The 14,844-nt window shown below is 48.8% G+C and overlaps 1 protein-coding gene across 2 annotated transcripts in view; it reads right to left on the bottom strand.

The window, feature by feature from the left end:
* Nucleotides 1–14,844, bottom strand: part of MDGA2 (MAM domain containing glycosylphosphatidylinositol anchor 2) — a 636,169-nt gene that overhangs the window by 258,389 nt on the left and 362,936 nt on the right. For both annotated transcript variants that reach the window (XM_026654284.2, XM_026654285.2), the window contains exon 6: nt 7,821–8,090. In XM_026654284.2, coding sequence (XP_026510069.1) covers nt 7,821–8,090 — 270 coding nt within the window. The remainder of the gene's footprint in view (nt 1–7,820; nt 8,091–14,844) is intronic.

The raw sequence follows: 14,844 nt of genomic DNA, 5'->3' as shown, positions 1-14,844 counted from the left end.
TGTCTCTAGTGAGCTCTTGTTCAGAGCAAAAAGGAGGGAATGAAAGATATTGCATGGTATCTGTGCCTCTTAAGGAACGACACTGCAGTACTCAAACCAATTTCTCTTTATCATCTCAGCAAAATTTTTGTTAACATTATCTGACTGCTGCAAGGGAATGGCACTAACATGAAAACCTGGCAGTAGGGAAACAAAGGGAGCTGACTTTGTCAGCTTAAGGCTTGACTAGGAAAATACTAACTTTTAGGAATGGTACTTTATTGTACAATTTTCATGATAACTCCTGCGGCAGGTTCTGTATGTGAGGATCTATCGCATCCCCAGTATAACGTCCATTGATTCAAAAGGAGTTATGAACACACACACTAAGGGCTTGTGTTCACTACGGAGCTAAATCGGTGCTGCTGCAATCGAGGCAGCGGCATCGATTTAGCGGGTCTAGTGAAGACATGCTCAATTGATGGGAGAGCACTCTGCCATCGATTTCTGTACTCCACCTCAATGAGAGGCAGAAGCAATGTCAGTGGAAGAGCGTCTCCCGTCGACATAGTGTAGTGTGGACCCTGTGGTAAGTGGATCTAACCTACGTCAACTTGAGTTACGCTACTAACTCAAATTGTGTAGCTTAAATCGACCAGCAGCTGTAGTGAAGACAAGCCCTAAGGAGAAAATATATTATTTTTGTGGTACAGATGTAACAATTAACTTTATAGGGACCAAAAAAAAAACCCCACCAAGTGAGAGGGCTTTCAAAATGAATTGTATGATTCTCACACAAAGAAAATTCTAATTAAATGTGATCAAAGCTGTAATTGACACATTGGCCTATTCGCTTCTCAACAGAAATGCATAATTCCATTGCATGCACAGATGGAAAGAGGGGTAAACAAATTAATAATGGCACGGAGAGAGGAAATTCATTCAACTTTTATACAGACAAAAGAGCCTGCAAATAAAAATGTGTGGGTAATAAACTGATAAAATAATATAGTACACAGTGTTGTTGTAGCTGGTTCTTTGTGTGGTAAGTGATTTGAGGATAGTTTGTAGGAGTCCTGATATTCCTTCAGGAAGGGTGCCAGGGCCAGATATGATGGGTCTGACTGGGTTCCCTTGTTTGTGTATTTTGGGAAGCATGTAGAAGGTCCCAGCAGTGGGTTCATGGGAGAGGAGGTTGTAGAGTTTCTCTTGGGAGTTCTTTGGGGAAGGAATTGATGATATGCTTAAATTTCCTGGATAAATTGTGGTGTGGGGCCTTCTTTGAGTTCTTTATAGTACATGGAGTGGGAGAGCTGTTGGTTGGCCATGTTAATATATTGAGGACTATGATGGTGCCCCCTTTGTCTGCTGGTTTGATCACTATCTAGTGGTTGGATTTCAAGGACTGTACAGCTGTCCTCTTGGCGTTGGAGAGATTGTGGCAGATGTGATATTTGTTAAGGATTTCACAGCCACTTTCTTTCCTGGTTTCCTCTGCTGTGTGGACAACACTCCGACATCCACCCCAAACATATCACCAAACTCATCCAGTTCATTCTCACCCATAACAATTTGTCATTCAACAACAAACACTTTGTCCAAACTATGGGAACAGCCCTGGGTACTAGGATGGCTCCCCAGTGGGCCACCTTGAAGAATTTCTGGACAAATGAATTATGAAACCAGTGATATATTTGAGAGACATTCATTATATTTTCATCCTCTGGACAGATTAATTAAACTCCCTCAAATTTCAACCACATCTTCAACCACCACCACCAATCCCACACCAGCCCCTAAAAGGGTTATGGTGGCTAGGTGGGCCAATACACCACCTGAACTGCACCTGGAGGAGGAGCCAGGGAGTAATGAGGACTTATTAAAGGATGAAGCTCACCTGGACAGAAAAAGGCCCGGCTGGTACAAAGCCAGGTAGCTGAGGGCAGAAAGGGGCTATAGGGAGGCCAGCAGTCACTGTCTCTGAAGCTAGGGAGAGCAGGGAGCTTGGCCCAGAGGGAAGGGCATACCCAGAGGAGGGTAGAAAATGAACCTAATACAGGCAGTGTAGGAAGCAGTCCTGGGAAACAGGAGCAAGATGTGGGACAGTGTAGGCTTTAGCTGATGGTCGTAGGGTCCCTGGGCTGAAACCCAGAGAAGGGGCCAGGTTCCCTTACCAGCCACTGGGGAAGTGGCACCAGTGGGGGCCAGTGAATTGGAAGACTGCCTGGGATGGTCAGGACAGAGAGTCTTTTTGTTACACAAACCTGCCCCTGGAAGAGGAAAACTGAAGTGACCTGGCCAGAGGGCCGAGCCACAAAGGGGGAGCCACTGGGGCGTGAGAAAGTGAGAGCCCCCGCAGAAAGGGGTGCTAGACTAGCAGAGCTAATCCTCAGCCGCAGCCAAAAGGAGACACTCCAGCAGTGAGTAGAGCTCCCAGTGACACATCCATTAAACTCCCTCTAGAACATCAACTTCCTGGACACCACAATCACCTTCAACAATGGAACCCTACGGACAACTATATACAAGAAACCCACAGATCCCCACACTGACCGTTACAGATCCAGTAACAACCCCAAACACACCCAGAAACCTGTTATCTACAGCCAGGCACTCCGATAACACAGAATATGCTCCGAAGAGAAAGTCTGGGATGTACACCTTAGCACACTTAGAACTGTCTTCACCAAACAAGGACTCTTCACCAGAGAAGTAGATCGCATCATGGAATGGGCCACCCAAATACTCCAAAAGAACCTGCTTCAATACAGAAATAAAATCCCCTCTGACCGCAGACCCCTAGTTGTCGCCTACCACCCCACACTGGAACCCATATCGGCTATCATCAACCCGTACTCATTGGGGACCCCAACCTAAAATAAATCTTTCCTGAAACCCCACTTCATGCCGTCAAACAACCCCCACAAACTCATCATCAGAAGCAGTCTGGCCCGACTGAGGACTCATTGATGGCTGGTCCCTGGATCTTGCCAAGGGGGGTTGGCCTCTTTCCGTCATTGTCTTCTTCTGCGCCAGTGATTGGGAGCGGTGCCGAAGGCTGGAGTGCCCCCAAGATGCTCCATGATGGTGCCGAGCCTCCTTGGCAGTGTCTTTCTTCTCCACCGGATCTCTCGAGGAGGGCACCAGAGCGCTCCGCGCCAAAGGAGACGTACTGGGAGTGGGATCCCCGGCCCCCGGATCCAACTGAGATCGGAGAGCTGCCTCCATGAGAAGAATTTTAAGCCGCTGGTCCCTCTCTTTAGGAGTTCTTGATCGGAATTCTCAACAGATCTTGCAGCTGTCTTTTTGGTGGCCCTCGCCCAGACACCGTACACAGGAGGTGTGGGGGTCACTTTTAGGAATGTGCTTCACGCAGTCCTGGCAAGTCTTGAAGCCCAGGGATCACGGCATGCCCCCGTGACAAATAAGGGGGGAGAAAAACGGGGTCGGGGGGAACCCCGTAAACTTAAACTTATAAGTGAACTAACTATGCTATACTAACCACCTAGAACTAACTAACTACAGCGAAAACCGAAAGTACTGCTATGCCGCTTACTGAAGCCAGAGCAAGGAGAAGTTCCAGCTACCATCACTGGCGGTAGGAAGGAACTGAGGGGTTGGCAGGTTGGCAGGGCCCTTTATTGGGCACCATGATGGCACAACTCCAGGGGGTGCCCAGGCCAACCCCACAGATGCTGCTAGGGGGGAAATCTTCCGGCTACGGTGCACATGTGTGCGCACACACCTGATTGGAACTGACATGAACAAGCACTCAAAGAAGAACTCCTCACTCAGGAGAGTCTATTTCTAACTCAACTTGGCCCTGATGACCTTTCTCCCTCTCTTCTCCTCCTCTTGCACTTCCTTCTTGTGCTCCTTTTCTACTCTTGCACGTAACAGGCTAATTAGCTCCTTAGCTCTCCCCACCCCAGGCTGATCTAGTAATTAGCCACAGTCTGTGCCTAGTACGATGGGGTGGGACGTGTCCACTACTCTGAACCTCCAGGGTCCCTCAGCCATAGGGCAGAGTTTCTTATCCCTGTGGATGCGATCAGGCTGCAAGAGCTTCCAGTGGGGCTTCACCAATTTCTTCTTGACCAGTGAACAGGCTGAGGCAGTGCCCGCTAGACCCCTTTGACACCTCATCCCCACCGTCACAGAAACAGGAGGTCATTTATTTTTCCTTCCATGCCCAAGAGGCTCTGCCCAACCACAGTACTCTGCAAACCCACATCCCATCTAGGGGCAGTCTCTTTTTATGTGTACTTGGTGCCCACACTCATAACAGACAATACTCTGAGTCCCAGCCAGATTCCCCCTAGGTTCTTCCCTCTTCTCTGCGACCTTTCTAGCCAGGGGTTCTCCAACCATTCTCACCTGGACTGGTCCCTGGAATTGTCAACCCTCTTTCCTGGGGATGTTTGCCTCTACCAATTCTTCTGTGCGTTTGACCGCAGCATCTAGGATGACCAGCTAATGCGTCCTGACCCATACCTGGGTGTTCTCCTGAAGGAACTGTTCTAAAATTACTGCATCCATGATCTCACCCAATGAGAATGTCTGGCCTCAACCAGCGAGTGGCCCAGTCCATCAGTTTCTGGGCAAACGCCCAGGGCCATAACATCTAATAGCCCAAAACTTTTGTGGCTACTTTTCAGTGGATAAGCCCCCACCCCCGCTCTAGGAAGGCTGCCTGAACCACATCATAGTCCAGTGCTCGCTCGTCACTTAGAGCCACGTAGGCTGCCTGAGCTTCCCCTGACAAGTAGGGTGCGAGCCGTAGGGCCGAGGTTCCCTTCTCTCAGCCTTCAGCCACAGCTACTCTTTCAACAGTGACCAGGAATGAGTCGGGTCATCTGCAGAGCCCAGGTCCCGGAGGCCCTACTGCCTGTGCCCGGCTGCCATTCCCCACTGCAGGACTCACTGCACCTTGGAGTAGCTGCTGCTGTACGCGAGCTTGCTCTCAAATAAAGGACTGTTTCTCCAGGTGGTGGGACTACTGGGAGACCTGCAGAGTCTTCTGCATCTCCTCCTGTTCTACGAGCCATTGCAGGATCTCCTCCATTGTCCAGACAGCCAGACCTCTGCATCAGCCCCCCACCATTCCGTTATCCATGAGCACGGATAAGGCAGTGCCTGGATAAGCCCCCCCTTGTGACAGGGTGCAGCCCTCCACTCCTGTCCTCTCACATATGGCTCTGACACGGCCAGTTTGTAACCACCGTGGTGTACTCTGTGTGTTTTAACAACCACCACCCTCCTACCGTCCTGTGCAGCAATTCTATTCACGGTGTCTTACCATCTTAAGAGAAGAAAGACATCTGTCCAGGCAGAGATTCCCCATTTACGCTGGCCCTGCCGGCCTTTCTCTCTCTCCTCCTCCCCTTGCACTTCCTTACTGCACTCCTTTTCTACTCTTGCAGTTAACAAGCTAATTAAATCCTTAGCGCCCGCCCGACACACACACACAGCCCAAGCTGATCTAGTAATTTGGCCACTGCTTCCCTCACCCAGGTCCTCTTGCATTCTCCTCATCTCTCGTGCAGCCATACAGCGAATGGCCTTGATCAACCACCTAGGTTAGAGGTGGAAAGGCTACAAGCAACAGCAGAAGTTGGCTCATTCCAAGGAAAGGTGCCCACAGCTGCATCCTCTAGCGCTCAGTATCCCTGGGAACTCCCACCAAGTTGCTGTGCCTCTACAGCCCCCGTTGAGGGGGTATGGCTTGCAGCTACGAGTGCAACCCTTTGTGCTCTTCATCTATGTGCCTTGAGGGGGGCTGTGCCTTATCTGTCGTTTGCTGGGGTGCTGGTGATTTCTTCCCCCCTCCTGACTGAGTTAGGAATGAACTGGGCCAGGCGGCTTTTTAGAAAAGCAAAACCCATGTACGTTTTTAATGATATTTTCCCAGGCATGGGCTCCCGTCAATAAAAATGCACGAGCAGAGTATTATTATCTTATGACGCATGACATTTGTTTCTGTGGGGAGCCAGGGACTCTTGCTCTGGAGCCTCTAGTGCTGCTTTTTGGGTCAATGAAAATATCGAGATTTCTTTACCTGAAAAGCTTTTCCTTCCCTTTTGCTTATTCCAAACCTGCGTTCCAGGCACATCCTCGTTGCCCAGTCTCATTACAGTTGTAAATCACAGCGAATGACTGTGGATGCTGGATTCTGGAAATAACGCAGCATTTTTGCTTCCCGCCAATAAAAGCTTTAAGCCGAATGTCAAAAGATTCCAATGGAACTATTCTACAAATAACGCCATTGCAATAGCCTGACAAACTCCTACAGATGCCTGGTGCTATGCTCTCTCCCGGACCTCCCTAACAAAATATACTACTTCATCGGCCTGTTGGAAAGTATAACATGTCGGGCACTACGGAGCAAACAGAGGCCATGCTCTCATGAAATAATCACGCCATTGCTCCTTACACAGCAGTTTCTCCCGAGTGTGATGAATCACAAGTTATTACTAAAAGCACCCAGTGTGTGGGAGTTTATGTTTCAGTACCATTGGCAGCTTAGATTATAGAAAATTAGTTTCAACTGAACTATTTGGTTCAGGTAGATTAATCCACCTACCGGCCAATAGGAATCTTCCTTCAAACTAATCAGCCATATCTCTGTGGTTAGCCCAGGCTCATGCTGCAAGCCAACACGACTATGCAGATTTAGTTTTCTCCTAGGAGTAATTATTGGGCACATATTCTTCATTGTCCCCTTATCTGGATTAAATTGTAGGTACCATGGACTCGGGCCCGTTGTAATAACTGGGCTATAAATTTACCCTAATTGTAAAGTCACCTTTAGAAAGTAAGTGTCAATTCATAAAACGTCATAGTAACCTAGAACATTAAATATTAATAAAAAAAAGTTATAACCCCTCAATCGAAATTCATCCAAAGAAAAAGAGCTACTAAAATAACACAAAAACGGTGGTAAAATTGTGCCTAGCAATCCAAACAAGTGGCAAATTAAAAATCAGTAAATGAAAATTGGTGTGTCAAAAACTAAGCCTAAGTAATAACAAAATAATGAGGGGATGAGCTATTTCGCCTCTCACTCCTGTGGTGCACCCTAAATGAAAGAGATTTTAGGGAGAAAAACTACTTAGCTACAAAAGCAAACAGTGTGTTTACCGGAGTACTAAGCAAGCTAAAGTTTCTATAGACCAAACCCCAAACCTTGTGTGACGCTGTTTAATATTAGCCAGTAATTAAGTTATATAAACACCGTTAGCCCATTTATTCCAATACAACAGGCCCCAGTACTTGCAGACGTGATCACATTAGAATATCAGCTTTCAGGTAAACCCCCAAGGTAGTAAGCTTCCCACCCTCGTGGGCATGAAGAAAAGAATGAACATGTGACCCTGGTGACATCTGCAGAAAGCCTGAAGCAACAGGCTAGCGGGTGACTACCCCATGGATCTCAGTGGGGTGTTAATTCCAAGAACTGCTCTCTTGGGGGCTCCTGCCAACACCACCCCAGTGTGGCTGGAGAAAAATGCAGAAGGTCCAGCCAACCTGCCCACAGATAGCATCCAACAGGACTGGAGGCCTCTGGCTGCTTGTCCTCCCTTTCCAAGGGGGCAGAAAAGTGGGGCCCCAGCTGCTATCCCTTGGCAGGCCCTCAGGGTTGGACTACAGAGCCCCCCATGCCATGGTGTGCCTAAAGCCCCATTGAAACCGCATTGATCCAGTACTGATTTATTCCGTATGTTGTTATCATTGGCCAACACCATGCTTGGCACAGTAGGACACAAATTTACCGGCAGCCACCCTGCCAAAGAGGAATGAAGGAGAGAGAGCCCTCAAAGGAGCATCCGAGCCCAACTTACCTCTTACAATGATGTTGGTGGACTTTTTTGCAGGGTTCCCCACGTTATTATTGGCGATGCAACTGTACGTGCCGGCGTCATCCGAAGTGATGGCCGGTATCGTCAAGGTCCCGCCGTTCAGCACGGTTTTTTCAGGAAGGGCTCCAATGGATCTCACCCAGGTAAGCGTGGGCACCGGCTCGCCTCCCGTCGTCACACAGACCAAGGTGATGGCCTCGCCGGGGTTCACCACTATGGGGTCATCCACCAGGAGCTTAATTGACGGAGACGCTGGAAAAAAGGTTTAAGAGATATATTGTTCGGAGGCTGACAATGTGATTTCTGTATCTGACACACCACACCAGCTGAGGTCAGCAGAGCCGCTATATATAAACCAGAGGGGCTGCTGGCTGGGTGCTCTCTGAGAGCATGTCTACATAGCTGCCAGAGGTGTGACTGCAGCACAGGTAGACACACCCTTTGATCTAAGTAGCTTGAATAGCAATAGCCAGGAAGCTGCATCAGCATGGGCTGTACAAGCCCACCTGGAACCCTGGTATGTGCACAAGGGGCTTCAGCATGATTGTTATTCAAGCTAGCTAGGTGGGACCTAGCTCAGGTGCACCTACACCTGTGATTGCAGAGCAGACACACCCTGAGAGGGGGCCTCGATTTTGGAACTTACTGCCCACTTAGGTGCAGATTTAGGAATGCTGCAAACCCACCATCACGCCCCTTTGGGTAGAGTCGTTGTGGAGGGCAGGGGTCGAGGCAGACCTACTTACAGGCAGCCCATTGTCTATGGTTTCTTTTGCAAGGATTAATTTAAGAGAGAGATGCCCAGAGCACTGGATCTTAAATACGGAGCCTATGTCTAGAAATGCTCCAGCGGCACAGGGATCCTTCCATCACTGGAATGAGTCCACCTCCCCGAGAGGCAGTAGCTAAGTTGACAGAAGAATTCTTAGCACTGTCTACGCTGGGGCCTAGGTTGACTTAACTATGTCTGTTACAGGGGGCGAACTTTTCACACCCCTCAGTGACGTAGCTGGCTCAGCCTCGCTTTCTAGTGTAGGCCAGCGCTGAGGGGAATTCGTTAATAGCATTCCTGTTATTCAACCCAGAAAGCGCAGCCTTCTCCATTCTCCAACTCCTGCCAGCGAACAGCACCCTTCCTCTACAAGACACCCGCTGAAACCCCGGGCCCGCCATGTCTGAATGTGGGCTGGCAGTTATTTAACAAACAACAAAACGTTTCATGCAGGGCAAGACCCTTGCTTGATGCATCTGCACAGGGGAGCAAAGGGGCACACGGCACCCCCTTACTCTCCTGAACGGCTACACGGCCCGCAGCTGACGGCACATGGAGGAGAGCAGGGTCGCTGACCCCCTTCTGGAACAGGTGGGTGGGGAGAGGCCGGTGCAAGGAGCAGGCACATGGGTGAAGTCATGTGCTCACCCACTCCAGCAGTACAGAGTAGAAGCAGATTCCCCTGCTCCTGGAGCAGAGCAGTCACAGGTCAGCCCCTGATCTGCTCTGGGGCAACGCAGCTGTGCCTGCTCAGGGCTGTGCCAACGGGCGCAGTCTCGCCCACAGAAGTGCCACACTGATTTCTAAACCCCTCTTACTGGGCTACGAAGGGTAATTCCATCAAACAATGGCACTGCACAGGAGGAATCCTGTGCAAAATGCTTGGAAAGCAACATCTTGCTCAGATCCTCGGTATCACAAGCGACTATCTACGAAAGAAGAGGGCTTTTTATTCTGATCTGGAGAAATTAACTACATAAATATTAAAGGAACATCATAATTGGGCTTGGCAGAATTGGATTTTTATTTTTTTAAATAATTTTGACAGATATCAATTTATTTTTAAGCCTTTTTTTTTTCCAATTTAAATGTTCACTGTGCAACATTATGGGTTTTCATATTTTTTTCTCCTTTTATCAATTTACAATTTCACAGTTGTAGGAACTCCTGGGAGGGTCAGACAATAATTGAAGGGCAGCAGATGTTGAGATTCAAAAAATAGGAAGTTTTATCCCCATTAAAGCACAAACTGTCAACATCACATGTCAAAATCTACAAAGACAATATCCTTAAATCAAATTCTAAGTTCTCAAGCACCATTTTTCCTTACTTTGCCTAACTGCATGTTTAGATGGTCAGAAATGGAAATATTTTTGTTGGTTTGCATGTGAACAGTGAAATCGATGTTTACCGGCATTTTCCCTATTAAAATCTAATCCTTCCAGGGCAGTATTATAGGCAGCACAAGCAGCAGCATCTCCAACCCCAATCATGGACCCCACTGTGCCAGGCACTATACAAACAAAGATGGTACCTCTCCCAAAGCGCTCCAAATCTAAGACAAGTGACAAAAGTGGCTATAGTCAGAGGGGAAAGTACAAGAAACAATGAGACAAGATTGTCTAAACAGACCAGACAGACACTGGGTGAGGAAGGGGTAGGACACACAAGCAGCATGAAGAATGTGATGGTGGGAATGTGGTGTTAATTACACAATTTGGGGAGGTCGGGGGGTTATTTTGGAAGGGATCAGCTAAAAGGGGCACCAGTCCCTGCTTTGGCTGCTGCCGCTCCTACCAGGTGGAGTCTCTGGATGGCTCCTTTCTGCAGCCTCCTGAGTTCAGGTTGCCCAACACTTTCCATTATAAGACCCTGTTTTCAGTTGATTACAACTTTCCCAAATTATCAAGGGCTGACTAAAGCTCAGGGTGGTTATTGGAGCTTATCCGAGGGTGGAGAGTGTCACGGAGATGGAGGGACTGTTGAGGGAGGGAGTGGGGATGCCTATGGGAAGAAGAGACACTGGAGACAAGCGCAGGGAGTAGATAACAGAAGCCACATGGTTGAGTGGGCAGGGGATGGGCAGCTGGTAGCAGAGGCAGGTGAGAATGCAGAGATGCATGGTGGGTGGGGAAGAGTGAGGCTGGGCAGTGGGACATGCATGCAGGTCCAGGGGAGAGCAGGAGATGGGGAACAAAGGGGGTTACTAGCTAGTTGGGATGTCCATAGAGTGCCAAGCATTCGGGTCCTGCTGTGTCAGGAGACATCCATGTACATACATGAGAACCACAAGCCCTGACTCTGTACCTCTTCTACTCCTGTCACTGCTGGTCTTATGTTTTGGGGGCAGAAGCGAGAATGGAGTGGGCACCTCCCAATCCACAATGCTGGGCACAGCTTTTCAGGCAGGTACCTCCGTGCAGCGCCCGGCTAGAATTCATCCCTGGAGCTGGAAGTGCACCAGTTGGGTGTCAGTCACTATTGGTGTGGCTTGACCACCGCCATTCTCCTTTACGTGCCGAGGCGAACGTTCGCTCCAGAAGGACCCGTGCAAAGAACTGCCTCTGCCCTACTCTCTCTACACATCAGCCGCAGACCGGGAACAGCAGCACCGCAGCTGATGCTGCACGACTTAGAACACAAGATGAAAGCTTCGACAACGTCAACCCAAATGACTGCTGCGGTTACCATAATGGCCTCATCATCCCTTAGATGAAAGGAGACCCCTGCCTGTGCTTCAGACAGAGAGACACAGAGAGTGACTGATGGGACAAAAATGCTGTGATACGACCCTTTCATCCCGGCATTCAAAATAACACGTACATGGAAATCCTGATTTGAAGACGGTGATTGGCTTCTGCTAACACTACACGGCTGACTCAGCTAGAATGTATTCCACCCAAATCCAGAAGCTTGTTCGAATACTAGCTTCAAAGGCCTGCTTTGCAGTCAAGACAGCCAAGAAACTCGGAGGTCGTGCTAAAGGTCTAGCCTTCATTGAGACCATCCTGGAGCACCCCCGGGTCAAATTCTGCTCTGTGATGTAAATGGGGGGATGAACGCAAAGCAACAATGACATCAACAGGCCACTCCAGTGCTCTCCGTGTCTGTCGGACTCCAACGCTACCTAGCACTGTATGGTAACGCAGTGGTGAATCAGCACCTGCAACTGAATGGAGTTACGCTAGCTCTACGGTGGAGCAATGGAGGGCATAATTTGGTCTATTATACAGTATGTTGGATATAACCCCACCGCAGAGCTGCCAGGTTCTGGCCTGGGGATAAGCTGATTAGCAACGGTGCTCAGGGGGGATATGGAATTACCTTCCCCACCTTCCAAACCTGCCCATCTCCTGCTATTCCTGCAGCACTGCTGGCAGCATGAGGCTTGCCCTACCCCCGGGGAGCACAACCTGCTCCTCTCACTCAGTCAGTCCAGCCAGCAGCAACCCACGCACCGCCGGACACACCCGGCCAAGAATGGGAGAAGGGTTCTCGTCACGGGAGCGAGCGCTCTTCATGTGTCAGGGTGAAAAGCAGGGAGTGCCTGCCCCTGGTCTGTGCTCTGCTTGTCCGCTTCGAGAGAGAGAGATGGACTTGCGGGGAATTACTGGGGGCACGGAGGGCTCCCCAGAGAATGGAGGCAAGCAGAGGAAAAGCTCTCACTGCTAGACACCGACAGCGAGGAGAGTGGGAGCAAGCCTGGTTTCTAGAGACACCCTGGACGTGTCAGAGAGGGCTGAGAACACAGCTTCACCCTGAACTCGGAGTTTTGGCTTGTGCAATTTAATTTCCATTGGTTTCTTTTTTAATGTACTGTGAAAAAAGAGCTGCCAAGCTAACCAACAGTACACCCGTGACATGCTCTGGGCCTTCAGTGACCCTTCTCCACTGGAGACAGGAAGGGAAAGGCCCTCTTACTTCTCCTACAGTGCCCCTCTATTTGGCAGTCAAAGGAGCACCAGAGGAGGGGGCACGTCTTGCTAGGTGTTGAGTGCCTCTGCGCTCAGCCCCTCACAGGACTAGAGCCCCATCCCATTACTCTTGTCCATGAGTTGGACACGCAATGCTTTGAAGTAGGGAGGAGAATGGTCTCATGGTGAAGGCACTAGACTGGGTCTCAGGAGATCTGGGTCAATTCCAATTCTTAGGCAAGTCACTCAGGGCCAGCTTTCCCAAGGGTTTTGATGAAGATAGGCACCTAGTGGGGTTTTCAAAAAGCCGAGGTGCCAAACTCTAATTGATTTCATTGCTTTTGAAAATCCCACCGGGCACCTACCTGCAACTTTGGGCTTCTAAAAACATTTGAAAATCTACCCTTTATTCTCTCAGTGCCTCAGCCCCTCAGTAGGGGATACTACTACTTTAATGGTCTGCCTTATCTATTTAGACTTTCAACTCTCTGGGGCAGAGACTGTCTCTTACTACACACATTGTGTGATTGGACTGTGGAACTCATTGCCACTGGAAGGTGCTGAGGCCAAGAACTCAGCAAGTTATCAAATGGATTGGCCATTCACATGACTGACAAGAATATCCAGCGTTATTAGAAGTAATGATGGCCAAAATGATATGGAAGGGATATTAAACCTCAAGTTTCCAGGCTTCAACTAATAGAGACCAAGACCTAACATGGGGGACAGATTATCCTACATCATCTTACTGCAGGGCTCTTGCACCTTCCTCGGAAACAGCTGGTACTGGTCCTATCAGAGACAGACCTTAAGTCTGATGGTAATTCCCATGTTCCTATATCCTATGCGTCTGGTACAGCGCCTAGCACAACAGGGTGCTTATCTCAGCTAGCGCCTCTAATACAGCTGCAAAACAAACAGTAATATTGGTTTATGGAGAGAAAACAGCATAAGGATTACCTCCATTTGGCATCAGCAGCAAAAAACCTCTCTGAAAGGTTGACTATTACTTTCCATTTGAAATAATAAATACAATTTACAATATTATTCTCAGCTACATTATGTATCAGCATTCAAAAATTAGACTTTCAAAAAACATGTTTTCAAGCTTAAAGTAATTACATGCTCATCACAGAAGAGAACTTGAACAAGGTCCCAGTCGGGAATGTCATCTGAAAAGAAGCATATTCCAGTGACAGCAAGCAGCTAATTCATTCCTCTACTATAGATTTTATTACTTATGTTATTAAAAGATGTTTTCCCAGAGTACACCATTTGGACCGCGTCAATGTTTACATAGGTTTCTTTTCACCTGAAAGGCACTTTAAAAATCCAAGCACTTTGAGGTCTAAAGAACATAGCAGGCAGTTGAACAATTAAAAGCAAAGACACATGAAAACACTACCCCAAGTTATGTCTGCCAGTCAAGTTTGCACTTTCATCCAAAGGTCAGTTACTATGTAGAGCATGATAGTTATTTAAGGCTGTCAAAAAATCCCACTGGAAATTTGATATTCAAAGAAAATACAGGGAAATCAAATGTAAAAAAAAAAATTGCTCATTATAGTTCCACATTTAACATGCTCCATAGAATCATAGAATATCAGGGTTGGAAGGGACCTCAGGAGGTCATCTAGTCCAACCCCCTGCTCAAACCAGGACCTAATCCCAACTAAATCATCCCAGCCAGGGCTTTGTCAAGCCTGACCTTAAAAACCTCTAAGGAAGGAGATTCCACCACGTTCCTAGGGAACCCATTCCAGTGCTTCACCACCCTCCTAGTGAAAAAGTTTTTCCTAATATCCAACCTAAACCTCCCCGACTGCAACTTGAGACCATTGCTCCTTGTTCTGTCATCTGCCACCACTGAGAACAGCCAAGCTCCATCCTCTTTGGCAGGGCCGGCTCTAGGTTTTTTGCCGCCCCAAGCAAAAAAAAATTTTGGCTGCCCCCCGTCCCTGCCCTGGGCTCCTCGCCACACCCCCCTGCCACCCCAACCCTGGGCTCTCACCCCCCCACCCGCACCCCCCTGCTGCCCCAGCCCTGGGCTCCCCCTACCCCCGCACCATTGCCCCCCACACACACCTCCTGCCGCCCCAGCCCTGGGCTCTCCCCCCCCGCCCTGCACCCTCCTTCCGCCGCAGCCCTGGGTCACTGGTAACTCGCTCCCAGGGCGGGTCATTCAGCAGGAATTTTAGATATGCACAGAACACAGACAGGATTGGTTCCCATATGGTTACAGAACTGCAGTAAAGTGGAACAATTTTCAGCTTGTGTGATTGGAGGATATCTGGATGCATATTATAAGACTGTCCTACAT

This window comes from Terrapene carolina, unplaced genomic scaffold (genome assembly GCF_002925995.2).
Source record: "Terrapene carolina triunguis isolate 2854851 unplaced genomic scaffold, T_m_triunguis-2.0 Scaffold189, whole genome shotgun sequence".
Taxonomy (NCBI): domain Eukaryota; kingdom Metazoa; phylum Chordata; order Testudines; family Emydidae; genus Terrapene; species Terrapene triunguis.
This window is presented reverse-complemented; position numbering and strand designations above follow the sequence as displayed.